The 16,819-nt window shown below is 33.3% G+C and overlaps 1 protein-coding gene across 1 annotated transcript; it reads left to right on the top strand.

Moving 5' to 3' along the window:
* The first annotated feature begins 714 nt into the window (after positions 1 to 714).
* On the top strand, positions 715 to 6,524 carry LOC143567028 (histone-lysine N-methyltransferase ASHR3-like). The gene is made up of 11 exons (XM_077053556.1): positions 715 to 1,095; positions 2,256 to 2,405; positions 2,477 to 2,635; positions 2,929 to 2,955; positions 3,657 to 3,804; positions 3,930 to 4,026; positions 4,470 to 4,563; positions 4,657 to 4,735; positions 4,805 to 4,976; positions 5,233 to 5,313; positions 6,319 to 6,524. Exons 1-11 carry the CDS (start codon positions 892 to 894, stop codon positions 6,488 to 6,490), a joined length of 1,383 nt encoding a protein of 460 aa, XP_076909671.1. The 5' UTR covers positions 715 to 891; the 3' UTR covers positions 6,491 to 6,524.
* Positions 6,525 to 16,819: the final 10,295 nt, after the last annotated feature.

Below are 16,819 nucleotides of genomic sequence, written 5' to 3'. Positions count from 1 at the left end.
GTTGTGTGTAGGTAAAACATATGCTTTCTTGTAAATTAGTATGTGAAAGTGTTGTAGCCTTTGGGTAAGAAAACCAAGAAAAAGTTAGGATGTTTTGTATAGTATGGTAGGCGAAAATTATGTAGCTTGTGTGAATTCTTGTGGGAACAATATATGAAACCTGTGAGGAAGGGTGAGGGTATGCTAAAAATACGTAAGCTTGCATAAGAGTAATCAACCTCATTATATACACTTTCATATTGAGCTTGTTTCATTCAAGTTAGTCCTATTTTAGACCCGATTCATTTAAACTGCTTCAACTCGAGTCTTATGTTATTATTATATTATTAGAGGTGATCATAAACCGAGTAAGACCTACAAGACCCGACCCGTATCAGACCCCCGTTATTTACAATAGGGTCGAATCCCACAATCCCACCTTACCGGGGTCCTAAGAACACCATTAAACATGTCCGAGTCGGGTCCCGCATATCTAACCATTCTCTTTACATAAACCGAGTATGACCCATAAGACCCAAACCTATTAGACCCCGTTATTTACACCACAGTCAAGTCCCAGATCCCGAAAACACCACTAAAACCAGTCTCACGGGTCTTATCTGTTTACACACCCGTAATTAATAATAATGTTATTATAATATAACTTTCCTAACTCCAAAATTTTCAAAACTTCCCGCCTATAAATTCCCAACATTTTTCATCACAAACCCTTCTTCTCCACACACACACACACTCTCTCTGTACGAACTTCAGCTCTGTGTGTGTGCGCGCGCAATTACATCTCAAATTCTTCAATCAATCAATCGATCAAACACCCATTTGCCCTAAACAATTAAAACCCACAAATTCAATCTCTAGGGTTTGTTCATTTGCTCAATTACATAACAAACAATGCCTGATTTGGGCAATCTTATCACCATGCCACCAATTCCAGCTGCCGATTTAAACCCTTCAACGGAATTGGATGAAATCAAGAAATCCATTGAGCCCAAGAGTTTAGATGATCATTTGAGTGAGTGGGTTGCCAAGAACGATGAGCTCGGTGCCCCGAAATCCAAATCGTACCTCCCGTTTCTCGTTAACGCACCGAAACTGGTAGAATTTTTTATTAGTTTTGTGTTAAGTTTGTGTTTTTTTAGGGTTTTTGTTAATTTTAATTTGTTATTAAGTTTTAGGGGTAAATTGAATTTGGGACTGAATTATTAATTGTAAAATCAATCAATCAATCAATCAATCGTACACAGTAAAAATCCCGCATCTGATATATATATTTTAATTTTGTGTTTTTAGGGTTTTTATTAATTTTGCTTTGTTATTAATTGAAATTTGGACTGAATTATTTATTGCAAAACAATCAATCAATCCATCGTACCCAATCAATCAAACTGTATCAGATATTTTTTTTTTATTAATTTTGTGTTTTTAGGGGTTTTGCTAATTTTGCTTTGTTATTGATTATTAGGGGTAAATTGAATTTTGGAATGAATTATTTGTTGTAAAATTAATCAATCAATCATATCCTGCAAAAATCGGCAAGACTGTTAACAGCGTGTGGGGAGGGTGGGATGTACGCAAACTGTATCAGATATTTTTTTGATAATTTTGTGTTTTTAGGGGTTTTGTTAATTTTGCTTTCTTATTAGTAAAATTAATCAATCAATCAATCATACCCTGTAAAAATCCCGTCAATAGCAAGGCTGCTAACAGGGTCTGGGGAGGGTGGGGTGTAGGTAAACTGTACCGCTTTCATATATTATATGTGTGGTTTTTCTAATGGTAGGAAGTCTAAACACGACAATGTAATTTATCAATTTATTAACGCTCAGAAACTGGTAGAATTTCTATTGATATGTGTAAATTTTGTATTTTTTAGGGTTTCTTTGTGTTTAGATTAAGCTCTAGGGTTTCTAGTATTTTTTCTGTAGTCAGTCGTACAAAATCTATAGGCTTAAAACTGAATTTTGGAATGAACTATCGTAAAAATGTAATCAAAATATTATATGCATGTTTTTCAATGGCAGGAAGTCTATAAACATGACAATCTAATTATTAGGAGAAAGAAAATGTATAATATCACCATGTCATGTTTTAGATTTGGTGTTTTTTGCCTAATATCTTAGATCCCCAAATAACTGAATTTCTGATAAAATCGTATCTGACACTATATATATGTATATGGAATTGTGTGATTATTGATATAAAAGTGTTACTAGTTCTACTTCTAATTATGAAAATGTTATCGTTGCTTATTGCAGTCTGTTTGTCTCGTGTGTGAGAGTGTAATCTACCCTGGAGAAGAGATAGCATGTGTTGTTCGTGGCTGTAAAGGTTCTTATCATCTGCAATGTGCACGGGACTGGCTTGGTTTTTCACAATCATCAAAAGCATTCAAGTGTCCTCAACATGTAATTATTTTGAAGTTATCTTTTTAATGGTTTTGTGAATATGTTAACGATTAGATTTCTTTCTTGAATAGGTATGCTACCTATGCAAAAAGAGTAATCACATATGGCGGTGTTCTAAATGCTATATAGCATCACATGACAAGTGTGCTGCATTCCCGGAGTATGTTCTGCATTCTAGTGATCACCCTTCGCAAGCAATCTGTTGGAAACATGAGTGGCCACCATCGAAGGTCAATCTCTTCATTCATCATCATGAATTCATGATCGTTATATTCTTATGAATGATTAAAAGTTCTTGTTTTGATCCGTTAAACCAAGACAAATTTTCTAACTATATTTGGCGACTAGTTAATGTTTAAAAAGCCGATAAACCCTAATCAAAAGTTACCCATTTTGACTCGTTACCAACCCGCAGCTAGCAACAAAATGTTTATTTTGTTTCAGTCTATTGGTTGATCCTCATTTTAATTGATTAAGCTGGGTGACAGGACTGATGTTATGTTATGTCTTGTTGAATAAGCAGCCTGCAGTGCCAACTAACAGCATAGAGGTGAGATTTCTTACATGCATTTACTCATCAGTACTTAAATGGATGTTAAGTTAATAGTTTGTTACATGTCAGATTGAGCTGACCCAAAACACGTTTTGTCCAACTTTAGTTAATGATTAGAAAAATTAGCTTGCCAACGATGATGACAAAACGGTTATATTTCAATAGTTTATAATATAACTTATTTAAAAAAATGCTTTAAGAGGTTTTATGCATTAAAAACTTATTTTGGGAACCTCTAGACCTGTTCGATCTGTTTGACCTGTTTTAGCTATAAGCTACTTTTCGGTACCGGTTGACTTGCTTTCATTCTTCATAAATTAATCGATGTAAGGTAAATACATTTTAATGTTTTAATGTAGTTTTAATACATTGTTTTAGCTTAACTTTACTTATTGATTACATCGTGACTTCTCAAATTAGGTCCGATTGAGTTGACTCAGAACACGCTTTGTCTAGTGTATAATATTCACTATAATAAATAGTGTGTTAATGATGTTTACAAAGTTATAATATTTCAATAATTTGTAATATGATTTTTTTGAACAAAATGATTTAGGATATTTTATGCATTAAAAACTTACGTTGGGGGACTTGAATCTATCTGATGTTTTCAACCTGTTTCCCTTTTAAGTTACTTTATGGTACCCGCTTGTCCCGCTATTTTTTTTCCATGCTAACCTTTTATTCATAAATAACAGGAATTCTTTTGTCGGTTACCGCTACCATGTACCATGCAGGAGTTTAACATGGATCTCATATCGAAAGACCCGGTAGAGAACGGCAAACTGGAGCCAGTTGGCCCACCCGGCCCGTCTGGCCCATCTTCATATGTGCAAATCAGGCGTAGTATCCTTGCCATTATTATGTTTCTAGTTTTATTAATCATTTAAGATCAGAAATATTAGTACAACACATCAAGTGCTCATGTGGTTTGCAGTTTTGCATTGTTATATGTTCTTAACTATAATTAGATATCTACCTTGTAAAGAAAAAGCGCGATGATACTGGTAGGAATATTGGATGCACTGATTGTAGCTCTAGCACATGCTCTAAAGATTGTGTATGCAGGTATGTTGCATTAAAAATTTTAACATTTTAGTATAGATCATATTTTTCTTATGAAAAAAGATCATCAAAATAATCATTTTTCTTAGTGTGCACAAAACCGAAGTAATCAAAATATCCCATGTAACTAAACCAAAGTAACGTAACTCAATGAAAAAACCAAAGGTTTGGTTCTTTTTAAAATACATTTGGTCCGGTTTTGATTTCGCATAAACCAAAAAAAGAAAGGAAAAAAACCGAACCGGACCGACCCATGCACACTGTCTATGGTATGTTAAAACAATAACATTACCACTCGGGAGTTATATTCGTTTAAATATAAGGAGCACGTGGTGAGTATTAAATGATTCGTGAACCAAATCCACGTATCCTTAACAGTGTCTTTTTGTCTTCTTTTTTATAATGATATGTGTGTAGATGTAACTCGTGTGCATTTGATTAAACAGGTCTCTGTCTATAAGCTGTTCAAAAGCTTGTAAATGTTCAGATGCGTGCACAAACAAACCCTTTCGAAAGGAAAAGAAGATCAAGATTGTTTTGGTAACTTTGTTAGTTAAATATATTAATGTGTTCAAGTTTGTCTTTTTATACTAACAATGTGATATTTTTCTTCATGTTTTGGCCCATTTGTAGACCAAACGTTGTGGGTGGGGTGTAGAGGCAACTGAACCTATCAAAAAAGGCGAATTCATTATAGAATATGTTGGGGAAGGTAATATTATTATTGTGATTGTTACTTCACCTTTTTTGGTTTTTACTGAGTTGTTAATTACCGTTTCAGTTATTAGTGATGCTATGTGTGAGCAAAGACTTTGGGACATGAAGCACAAGGAGAATCAGAACTTTTACATGTGTGAAATTCGAAGAGATTTCACCATTGATGCAACTTTTAAGGGGAACGCATCTCGTTTTCTAAATCATAGCTGCAATCCTAATTGTGATTTGGAAAAATGGTTAAGTATTTGAACTTTATAATTGTTTTGTATGCTCTTTGTTCTAGCTAATGTTATCTTGATTGTCAGTATGTATATTTATATATATATACACACACATACACACACATAGGGGAGGGTTCTAGGCAGGATACAGATTTTTTTTATCAAACTAAAACAGATATAACTTATTTGTGACATTTTTTTATCAAACTTATTTGATTGAATTAGGTAACTATTTCTTGCAAGTAATTTACACTTGGTGATTGTTTTTCAGGAATGTTGAGGGGGAGACTCGTGTTGGTGTTTTCGCTGCAAAATCCATCAAAGTTGGTGAACCGTTGACTTATGATTATCGGTAAAATTCCTTTTTTTTCTTTGTTTTGGCTTTTAAACTAGGGTCATTTATTGACTCTAAAAGGTCAGCAGTCAGATATAGTATTGACATGATAGGATCACTGTTAACCCATGATATCAATGGCATATAAAAGTTTTTTTTTTTAGAATATTACATGATTTAAATGATGAATTACATACTAATGTGTCATAATATTTGAAAAGAAAAATATTTTATCTAAAAAGGCTAATATTATAAAATAACTGGTTCGGGTCATTTGGTTTGTCTTTTATAATCAGCTCAAATAAACAATCAGCTAAAAAAGGAAACAAATCAAATTCTTGTAAGTTAACCAAATTATAAATTTTAACATAAAAAAAACTGTTTTTCTATAATTTCTTGTATTAATGCTACATTCTATTGTAGTCACAGTTTTACACATTAATAATTTATTAGAGAGCGGATAAAATGTTTGCAGGTCAACCCACTCCTGGTTTGATCCATTAGCCAAGTTGCTTATTTTGACACATTTGATAAAACCTTTTAGGAGTGTGAACGACCGGTTTTAGCATCAAACAGGGGCCAAAAACTTCGGTTCTTGAAACCCGTCCGTCTTTGGTTTGCATAGTGGGGTTGGCTCGGTTTTGCCATCCGGGCTTGGAAATTTTTAGCCCAAAAAAATGACCCAATGTAAAGATTTTGGGCCTGAAACTTTGGGCCTATTTTTTATATTTTTTTTCTGTTAATGAACGATTAACCGACTCTTGCTCATTTGAGCCTAAACTCTTTGATTCACGCTGTTTATAATCCATCAATTCAATTACTAAAGGTAGTTTTTTTTAGATTATACAGGGTTATTTTTTTCTGTTTTCAGCACATGCAAAACCGAAATGGAAATCCAGTTTTTGAAAAAACATAAAACCAGATCGTTGGTTCTGGGTTGGGTTCGGCTATGTCAGTTATTTTGGTTACGGCTTAGTTTTTTCGGTTTCATGCAGACCTCTATAATCAATTTTTGCAATTTAGGTTTGTGCAATTTGGGACTGAGGTAGAATGCCAGTGTGGTGCTGCTTCTTGTCGAGGGTATCTCGGGTCAAAAAAGAAAGCCCGCCATTATGGGCCCAAACCGATTGCATTTGACTGGGGTGCGAAACGACAGAGAACCACAGTTGCTTGGTTAAGGATCAACACACCATGATACATACACATGCGTAACAAAGGTAACCCGTGATGTATATTGGCGTCTTTACCATTTCGTCAAGAAATAGAACTATAAGAGAAGGTATAGAGGAAGATGAAAAATAGTTTCTTTTATTTCGTTATTGACATCTTGGAGGTATTTTGACCCTTTTTCGGGTCATAAGTTTTTTTAAACTAAATGACATTGAACGATATTTAGACTGTGATCCGTTGTCTTGCTTCTATAGCGTCTGGTTTATATTTTGTGGTTTTATTCAAAGATTTAGATTAGTTGTTGTGCAACGGTAACTTGGTAAGGTTGCTGTCATGTTACTCGAAGGTCATGAGTTTGACTTGTGGAAATAGCCTCTTGTAGAAATGTAGGGTAAAGATGCGTACATCAGGTTCAAGTTGACCCGACAACCTTCTAGGCTTTATGCACTAGTTACTTAGTAGAGATGTACAACCAAACTGAAGCTAGGTTATAATCATATGCTAAAACCAGATTAGGTGAAACCGGTAGGAATCCGATCCAATCCGAAGGTTTTTTAGTGTATTGGGAAAATATACTTTGAATCCGGTTGTGAAAAATGGTTTCGGGGATGAAACTGGTTTTGAATCCGGTTTAAAACTGATTTGATCCAGTATTGTTTTTCTTTAGAAACCAGTTTCTAAATAGATTTGATTTGAGCCGAACTGGTTTTGACTTTGTTTGACTCGATCCGAACTAGATTGTATACGCCCAAAAAACTGATTTTATGCACCACTACCTGTTAGGACTTAGCTAATAGACGGGCATTTCTTTGGCCTTTCTTGTTAGCATGGGTCATAAACGGTGTAAGCTGTAAGTAGGTTAAAGTGTTAAACAAGTCATGAAAGGGTAGGCTGGCCTTATAGGTAGAATTTTGTTCAAATTTTAAACAAGTAGATAGGTAGATATTTTAACTAAACGGGATAAATAGAGTTACCCCAAACATCTTTCTTTGAATGTAAGTTTTGGTAGCGACCTATTAATAACCCCTTTTAGGTCATCTTGAGCCTACAATGTTTACTTTAATCGTTGTTTAGTCGATTCGAAATCTTTAACCGGTATTATTATTATTATTATTATTATAAGGAAATCGTAATAACAACCGACAATGTTTCAAATCTAATACAACTAATTTCATATAATTTTTTGCGCTAGCAAAGCCGTTTGTTAACTATTTTATCTTATTCCAACATTTATAGGTAATTAACAGTGTTTAATATGAAACTATGAACAGTTTTTATATATATGATCATACATAATAATTCTTATGTAGCTTTAGATATTGTATCAAAGCAATATATTGTATAGAGAATTTAGTATCAATCATAGAAGAAAGAGGCAATGTTATTATTATTATTATGTCTTTTATTGACATATACACACACCCCCACCCCACATTGCCATTGAAACAGTGAAAATATGCTCAATTTTATGTTATCTTCTTTTGTGGTCCTCTGCAACCTTTGAGAACACTGGATGGAGAAACTTTCTTCTTTATTTTCATTCATTCTACACACAAAAAAACATATTTACTTTATAAGTATGGTACTACGAAAACCCGACATGATACATTTATACGTGGTGCATAAACGATAATTAGAATGAGAAAGACGTCTACATAACTGTATTATGTATTGCATTCACAACGATAGTTATAAGGCTACAAGATTTGGGTGTGGGATGGGAAAATCAAGTGGTACCGATGTAACTAAATACAAAGATCGTCAAACCATTTGGCGATCACTCCAACCTTGTGGTAACCTAATTGCCAATCTGTATGAAACGCCTACTTGGTACCTTAATGCATACACAACCCTTTTCGAACCCATATACAATAATCACAACGAACATAAATATATAACAAGATTATATATCAGATACATGGTAACTTCTTCATCCTTATTTAAGAAAGTCATAAATCATTTTATAAAATTGATATAATTTAAAAAAAGCAAAATCATAACTAAAATATGTTGTAAAAAAGCAAAAAAGCAAAATCATTTTGTATTTATAAAAAAGCAAAATCATAACTAAAATATGTTGTAACCCCACATTTATAGGACCAACTAATTAAACCATATATAAACTGTTACAAATAAATTAATAATAATAATAATAATGGGAAAATCCAGAGGCTTTACTTGGGGTGGGACACAAAATGTCAGAATTGACCCCACAAGTAATTTAATCTTTATTTGACCAGAGTCAAATACACCCATAGATTCATGCAATGACGCTATATTAATTGTACTTGAGTTTAAGCTTGTATGCTTGTACCTTATGCAACAGTACTTGTACCTGGCCTTTACACTTTAGGCTGAGGGGTGTGGGGGGCGCGAGAGGGGGCGCGAGTGGGGACGCCAGCCAATAATATTGTGACGTGTGGCAGAGAGAGAAACTTGATAAGATGGGTGTTGGTTGTGGTGCTCGCGCCCCGGGACCTGGTGTGGAGGGGCGCGAGCGATTTATTTTAACATTCCCAAGCGAGTTAAAAAGGTGTAAACACAAATATTATTGTTCAAACCCACCCAGGGTGTCCAGGTTCATCCTCCCAACAAAGTTAATATATTAATCACCATTCCACTAAACCAACTAACCCATTGTCTTGTTTGTCTTCCTCATTCTTCCTTCCAACCTGCATCAATGGCGGCCATGACCCATCTTTCAATCAAAACCCAATTTCATCCCAAGACCCACAAAACCCATTTCAATTTCAAACCCAATTTCTCAAATTCGACCACTTTAATCTCATTCAAACAAAACCAGGTGAGCTGCTGATAACCAACTCAACCCCACTCTATCTCAATCTATTCTACACTTTCTTTCTTTCTTTCATAGATAGATACACACATATATATATATATGTATCTATCTCTCTGTACACACATATATATGTATCTATCTCTGAAAATTTTTTTTTTTTAATAAACAAAGAGCCCAACGGCTCTATTTACGCATTCCCAGACCTCCTTCACGCTCCCCCCAGCCGCTAGCCCATCCGCGCCTGCCTCTTTTTCCGCGCTCGCGCCCCTTTCGCGCCCCTCTCGCGCCTCGGTGGTGTGGTGCTCGCGCCCCGGGGCGCGAGCGGCTGGCCTCTTTGCGCCCTTTCTCGCGCTCCACACCCCTCAGCCTTACAAACTGCAACTGTGGGACTCGGGCTCCTTAAACCGGGGACGAATGTCAGGTCATGTTAACACACCCTTTCATGGCTAGGGGTATTTTTTCTTTTTAAAACATCATCTCGAACTTGATGACTGTTCAGTAACATTTTCTTTTATTAATAATAAGTATAGATTCAAGGGTCGTTGTGTATTGTGTTTATGTTTATGGTATTATTTTTTTAAACAAATACAAATTAAACTTATATATATAGATAATAAATTACAAAACTGTAAACAAACTAGACTTTATTTCTTTACAACATTTTTAAGTTTTTTTTTTCCCTTTCTTTGAAGACACAACTAAGCTATTATGATTTCTTGATCTTAACTGGGTGATCTTATACACACGTTAAAATGGGTTATATTCTATTCACCGCAGACACATTTTTATGTATAGAAGCTCCCGTGATTAGTTAAGCCCTCTTACGTGGTATATGCCAAACTCTGAATGAATTTATTATTTTATCAACCATTAATATATAGTGGTTGAGGATACCGTGTAACAAAGACGTACAATATTCAGTAGTAGATCGCTATTAAAATGTAGGAACGTCCCATTTGAAAAACAAGAAAATGTATTAACACATTTTGTTGGCACTGATGATGAGTCGTGTGGACTAAAAGATGAAATGAAAATTTTTATATTTAAAAGGACATTTGAGGGATTAGTTCTAATTCATTTACGCATGAAAGCTTATAATATATTTAGAAAACTAGTAAATACAAAATATATAATATAAAATCTAATTTCTTTTTATTACTATATAATGAAGTACTCAATAGTTCAAATAATTTTGGTTTTTTATTTCTGAAATAATTTAATATAGAATTTTATACACTATGAATTATTTGTAGGTTGGTTCACATTTTAGCAACAATGACAATATATTATTTGAGAGAAAAAGACAAAAGGCAAAGAAGTTCTTTGGAGCAAATCTATCAAAAATATTGGGTTTGTGGGGCACAAGTAAAGGGGGGTAAATTGTAAAATGACACATTACCCAAAGAGGAGAAAGGGTAAAAAGGGGAAATGACTTGTGGGTTTTCATTTAGCCAAACACTTCTACATAAAGTTTCTCACAAATAGGGAAAAGAACCTTCTCTTAGGTTTTGTAAACAAGTCCAACGAGTCTAGTGTGGAGTTGAATAGGTTCCCTTGATTTAAAAGAATTACAAACAAGTCCATTGTAGATCTTAAAAAGTGAATATAAAAATAAGTGTTTGTAGCGCAGACGCGTAGTGTTTGTTAACCGGTCGTTTGGCATTAAAGAAAAGCATTGACATGGCTGGTAAGGCTATCTGTAGTGGAGCGCGGATTTGGGCGAAAAGGGGCGACATCTTGGTGGAACACAGCCCCCCCCCCCCCCCCCCCCCCGGCGATTTTTGGGCGAAAAGGGTCGGGGGCGGGATGTTTTTATCGTCTGGAAGAAGAAGAAGAAAATTATTATTATTTTATTAATATGTGTGTTATACATATATCCATATATCCATATATATTATTATTATATTACTATTGTAACCCCTACACCATTACACCCTAAAAATAAATTCTCACCCCTTGCTGATTGGGCGTCACACGGCGCAAAACGCCCCAATTTGTAGCCCCTTCACTACATATAGCCTAACAATGGTTTAGTTGGAAGACATGCTAGATGGATTATCCGGGTATGACAAATAGTCTAAATTGTAACAAATAGTTCGATTTGATAGTTTAAAACTCTTTTTCTTTTTATATAATTAGATTACACTAATTGTTTTAAAAGATAAGGTTAACAATACTACAGTATAATAAAAACGAAGATAAAACTAATAGTTATAAAACATATGATAAAATTAATAATAGTTTTATAAGTTTTAATTAATTATTTTTTTTAAACATGATAAATTTATTTAACCACATTGTTGGCTCTTTAAACCAACTTCTCTCCTGCTGATTTTAAACAACCATAATTTTTCATACGATAATACTTTATCAAAAATTTACATTATAAAAGCGAACATTTTATTATATTTAATTTAAATATAGTATTATAGTTTTTCACATTGCTTGAGCATATATATAGTATATGTAAATAAATATTCTAAAATAAGAAAAAGTATATGATAAAACTTTTAACGACCGTTTCGGCTTACACAACCAGTTCTAAGATTCAAACGATGTACTAAATTGTTAAAACCATACAAATATCAAATTTGTCATTTTGATTTGATTCATAGTAAAATATGATAATAGCATTTCTTAGTGTCTATGGGGGCCAAGAGTGAGAGACTTTATAGTCAAAGGTGTTTAAGTGTAATATAATAATATATGTGGGGTTTTCAAGATAAGACAAAAATACCCATCAACACCCCCCCTTAAAACCAACCCATCTCTTCTCTTCACCCCATCTATCTATGTTGTTTTCTCTTCTTGATTTTATCGATTTATTATTATTATTATTACTACTTAATAATAATATTTCATCATGTTCTTGAACAAGTTTCAGCCTAAAGATTGATTCAAATGCCCAAAATACCCTTCTTTGTGCTCCAAAAAATGCAAATATAAAAACTCAAGAAATAAAAAAAATCCCATTTTCAGTTGAGTTTGGAGACTCTCCAGAGCTGCGGTGCTGATCATGGTGGAAAGCCACGGTGGCATTCCGGTTATTTGATATTTATGGTGGTTGGTGGCGGCGTGTGGTGGTGGTGAAAGATTATAACTTATAAGGGCATTTTCGTCATTTGACATGAATATGGATGTTGGGTCCATTTTATTATGAGGGTATTTTTGTCATTTGACATAAAGAAACATTTTGGGTGACTGCTGACAGTGGCGGCGGCGGTGGTTGACGGCGGCGGAGGTGAAGGTGATGGAACATTTGCAAGGGTATTTTCGTCATTTGAAGCTGGTGGCGGCTGAGGCCCATTTTTATGGTTGTTGCATTGGTGATTGGTCTTTTTGAAAGACGGGTTGTGTTTGAGTCAACCCATAAATATGCGGGCCGTGTTTGGGTTACGTGTCTTGCGGAATTTTCGGGTTTGTTTTCGGTTAACAAGTTAACATGTGAACATGACCTGTTTAACACGATACTCGGTTTCTAGTGACGTGGCTGGGAGTTTCTTGGTTTCATGGACGGTGATGGTGGTGGTGGTGATGGTGATATTGGCGGGGACGGCTCAATCTAGATTAGTATTAGTATGATGTTTAGTTTAATTTTTTCTAGAGAATTTGTTGTAATTATTAATTTGTTTGTTTGAACATTTTATCTTTTAATGATTGTTATTAGCTTCCTATCACTTTTAATTACGCTGGCTAGAAAGCAACCTATTGATTTATAATTTTGCTACAATTTTGTTTATATGATTAGATATGGTGTAGTGGTAGTAACCTATCATACTTCGTTTAGAGAACCAACCAGCAAAAGATTCAAAAATCTTTAACGTAGATCAAATTTATTAATTTTTTTTCTTATTTTGGCTACAAACTGTTTCGAAAATTCACCCCCCCCCCCCCCCCCCTATTTTATAGCTCTTCACTCCGCAATCCACATAATATATCCTTACACTTATAGCATCCCCAATGGCCAATACCATTTTAACATGTTTTCTTTTTGATTTATTTATTTTAACACGTTACCCAATCAGGCCCACCCAACCCCTTTGTAAAAACATGTACCCTAGTCAAATAAGGGGGTGTTTGGCCTAGCTTTTTTAACTAAGTTTATAGCTTTTTTAGCTTCTTTTTACAAAATAAGCTTAATTTAGTGTTTGGTTTAGCCTTTTAAGCTTATGCTTATGAGCTTATATAAGCTCATTTAGAGAAGCTTATGTGAAGATGGTTTTTTAGCTTATTTGAAGAAACTTATTTGTTTAAGGTTGTATGTTACTCATTTGCCCTCAAATGGTGATGGATTAGTAATTATTGAAGCAACAAATTAAAGAATGGTGGATTTAACAACTTATTAAGACACATTATTAACTTGTAGAATATAAGCTAATCCAAATACTTAAAAATAGCTTATCAAATCATAGAAAATAAGCTATAAGCTAGTTTCAAATATAAGCATAAGCCACAATAAAAAAGCTAGGCCAAACACCCCCGAAGTTGTAAAACTATGGTGGGTTACAACACGTTGACAAACATTTTACAATGAGACAACTTAAATTTTTGACAATCCATTTCAACAGAGGTCATCAATGAATTTCATCAGCTTTGAATGTTGTACTGTACTGCATTAATGGTTGTACTTGCAAATATTATTAAAATAATTCAGTACAATATTTATTGCAATAAATATGCATTTATGCACTTCCCTTTGTACCGATTTATGTTCAAAACTTCAAAATTTATTTTACGGGGTATTAAATAATCTAAGATAATTATATGTAATTGGATTAGTGTCCCGTGTAACACACGGTTAACCAATATAGAAAACGTCAAATATATATATATTAATTACATAATAAACATTATAATTGTATAAATTATAATGTATTACATAATGAATATTAATGGATGAATGATTGCACATTTCCTCAAATAGATAGATGTGTTAGAATTAGGGGTGGCAATCTTGACCCAAACTTTTTCAAATGAGTCAATTTGAGTTGTTTTAAAAGTTAAATAAGTTGGTTTGGGTAAAAGGTTTTAAATAAATGGGTCAAAATGAGTCATTTGAAATTCCATCCTTTTATTTTCGGGTCAAAACGGGTCGACAAGTTCAAAGAAATGGGTCGATGTGGGTTAGTGTCCTAAGGAAATGTGACAGGTTTCGGATCGGAACGGGTTTTCGTACAAGACAGGTTTCGGCACGAAACGGGTTTCAGATCGGAACGAGTTCGGTTCAGGTTTCAAGTCAACACGAGTTTTCACCCGTGACGTGTTGGGTTTTGGTTTCTTTTGTTTCTTTCTAGTCGATTCCGGACTCGTTTTTGTTCGTTTTTTCAGTTTTGTTTTTATTCGGTATGAATTCTTTTAGTTTCGTTTTGATTGATTTTTCCGATTTCGATTGATGTGGTCCGGTTTTGGCTTTTTGTTTCTTTGTTTCCTTTTCGTCGATTCTTTCGATTCGATTCTAGATGGGTTTTGTTTTTTTTATGGAACGAGTACAACGCATGAAACATTTTAGTGTTTTTACTTTTTTAGTTTATGATTTATATTTGAGTTATAATTTTTTATTATTTTTGAATATTTTTTTAAGGGTTTTTGATCTTAATAGAAAACCCCTCAACAAAAATTCAAAAAAAATAATTAAAAAAATCATAACTTAAAATATAAGTAAAAAACGAAAAATCTAAAAAAACTAAAATGTTTCTGCCGTTATTCTCGTTCACAAAAAAAAAAAAACCCTCAAAACCCGGTTTGACCCTAACCTATTTTGACCCAAACCAAAACAACCTTTTTTTTAATTGACTCGTTTTGACCCAAACTCATTTTGACTCATACTCGTTTTGACCCATGACTCGTTCGACCCAACCCAACCCATTTGCCACCTCTAGTTAGAATAATTTGTATTTTAAAAGTTATCAAAATTGAAGGTTGTGAATATAGACCTATGAAGGAAAGAGAAGCTTAACATCATTTCATCTTAGTTGAGTTGGTAAGCCATAAACATTTTAAAAACAAGATAAATAGTTTGATTCTCATCCTCAACATATTTCATTTTATCATTCCGGTTCAAAACTATAAAAATGGAACAGTTTTAATTATTATCATTCCGATACAAAACTGTAAAAATGAAACAATTTTAATTAAACCAAAATAAATAATGAAGTGAAATTTGTAAAATTGGAAACTTGTACACTTGACATCTTTTGTAGAGGGTCTAGTTTTTTTTTTTTTTTTTGAACGACCAATTTTTATTAGAAACCAAAAAAAGAACAGACTAGCAAGATACTAGTCAAATACAACATACTAAAGTGCATATACATCTGATTATCAAGACTCCTGATTACACTATATACTCAAAAGCTAAACAAACACCAGGTTTCCCATTCAACCCCTTATATTTTCCCCCTATATTTTACCCAATGAAAACTATATCTTCTTATGTCCTCCTTTAGTCTATTGTAGAGGGTCTAGTTTAATGATAAATGTATAATATGTATTTTTTTTAATAATATAGTTAGATAGTTAGATTTTTTGACTTATTTGGAAAATGAACTTTATAAATATTATTTTGAATAGCAAAATTTTTATAATCTTGTAATTACAAATATCTCACCTCATTTTGGATGGGGTAAAATGTAAACAACATACCATTAACCACTAGGTTATGGGTGATACTTTTATATAAGTCAACTTTTTTTATTATGTTAATTAGAATAGTCAATTACATATGTTTTGGGAGATAAGTTTTAACATGGATCGTAAAAACTTTTATTTGTTGCCGTTTAAACCACTTTTGTGTATTTATATATCATGTTAAAAACCCGTGTATTATAAAGGTTTAATAATTGAAAATTTTAAAAGTTAAGAAACTCTCGAAATTTCTGATAGCTTGCTACGACCAAAGAGGAAATCGGATTTGATTCAATTTGATAAAAGTGAAACTAATGATTCATAGAAGACTTTATATAGTTGATGTCCGTATCTTCTCGTCTTACGTTGAGTTAAAAATATTTACACATTGTTTTAGCATTCATAATTTAGCAACCCATGTTAACAATATAACTAGACATTGGTAGCATAGAGTTGTAACATCATGTAACTATAACTAATTCCATTTTTGGAGTAAAATAATCTAACATATATATGTATTTCATTTTGTATTTATTAAAATACGTTGATATTTAAAGTATAGTCAAATGGGAGAGTTTAAAACGAGTCTATACCTAATATATAAGTAAATAGCTGTACAACTTGTTCTGTGTGTCACAATTTTTTGAGCCTAAAATTATTTACCTGTTAAGGTATTAATGTCAAGTTATATTATTACAACGGTTGCTAAATTATGATATAGGTTCACAAAATCGGGTTAAGGTATATTACCTTAACGGGTAAATAATCTTTGGTTCACAAAATTATTTATGTAAATAATCTTTAGTTGCTTCCATGTTTGAATTACATTTTCCACTAAAAAACCGTTCATTTATGAAATCATTCTTTTTCTTTATATATCTACACTTGTGCGTGACACACACACATCAACTTATACTATTCATGCTATTTTTG

The sequence above is a fragment of the Bidens hawaiensis genome, unplaced genomic scaffold (genome assembly GCF_021521415.1).
Source record: "Bidens hawaiensis isolate Kalapana, Puna unplaced genomic scaffold, B.hawaiensis_p1.1 tig00023201_1, whole genome shotgun sequence".
NCBI lineage: Eukaryota > Viridiplantae > Streptophyta > Magnoliopsida > Asterales > Asteraceae > Bidens > Bidens hawaiensis.
Note: the sequence above shows the minus strand (reverse complement) of the source record. Positions and strands in the feature narration are given on the sequence as shown.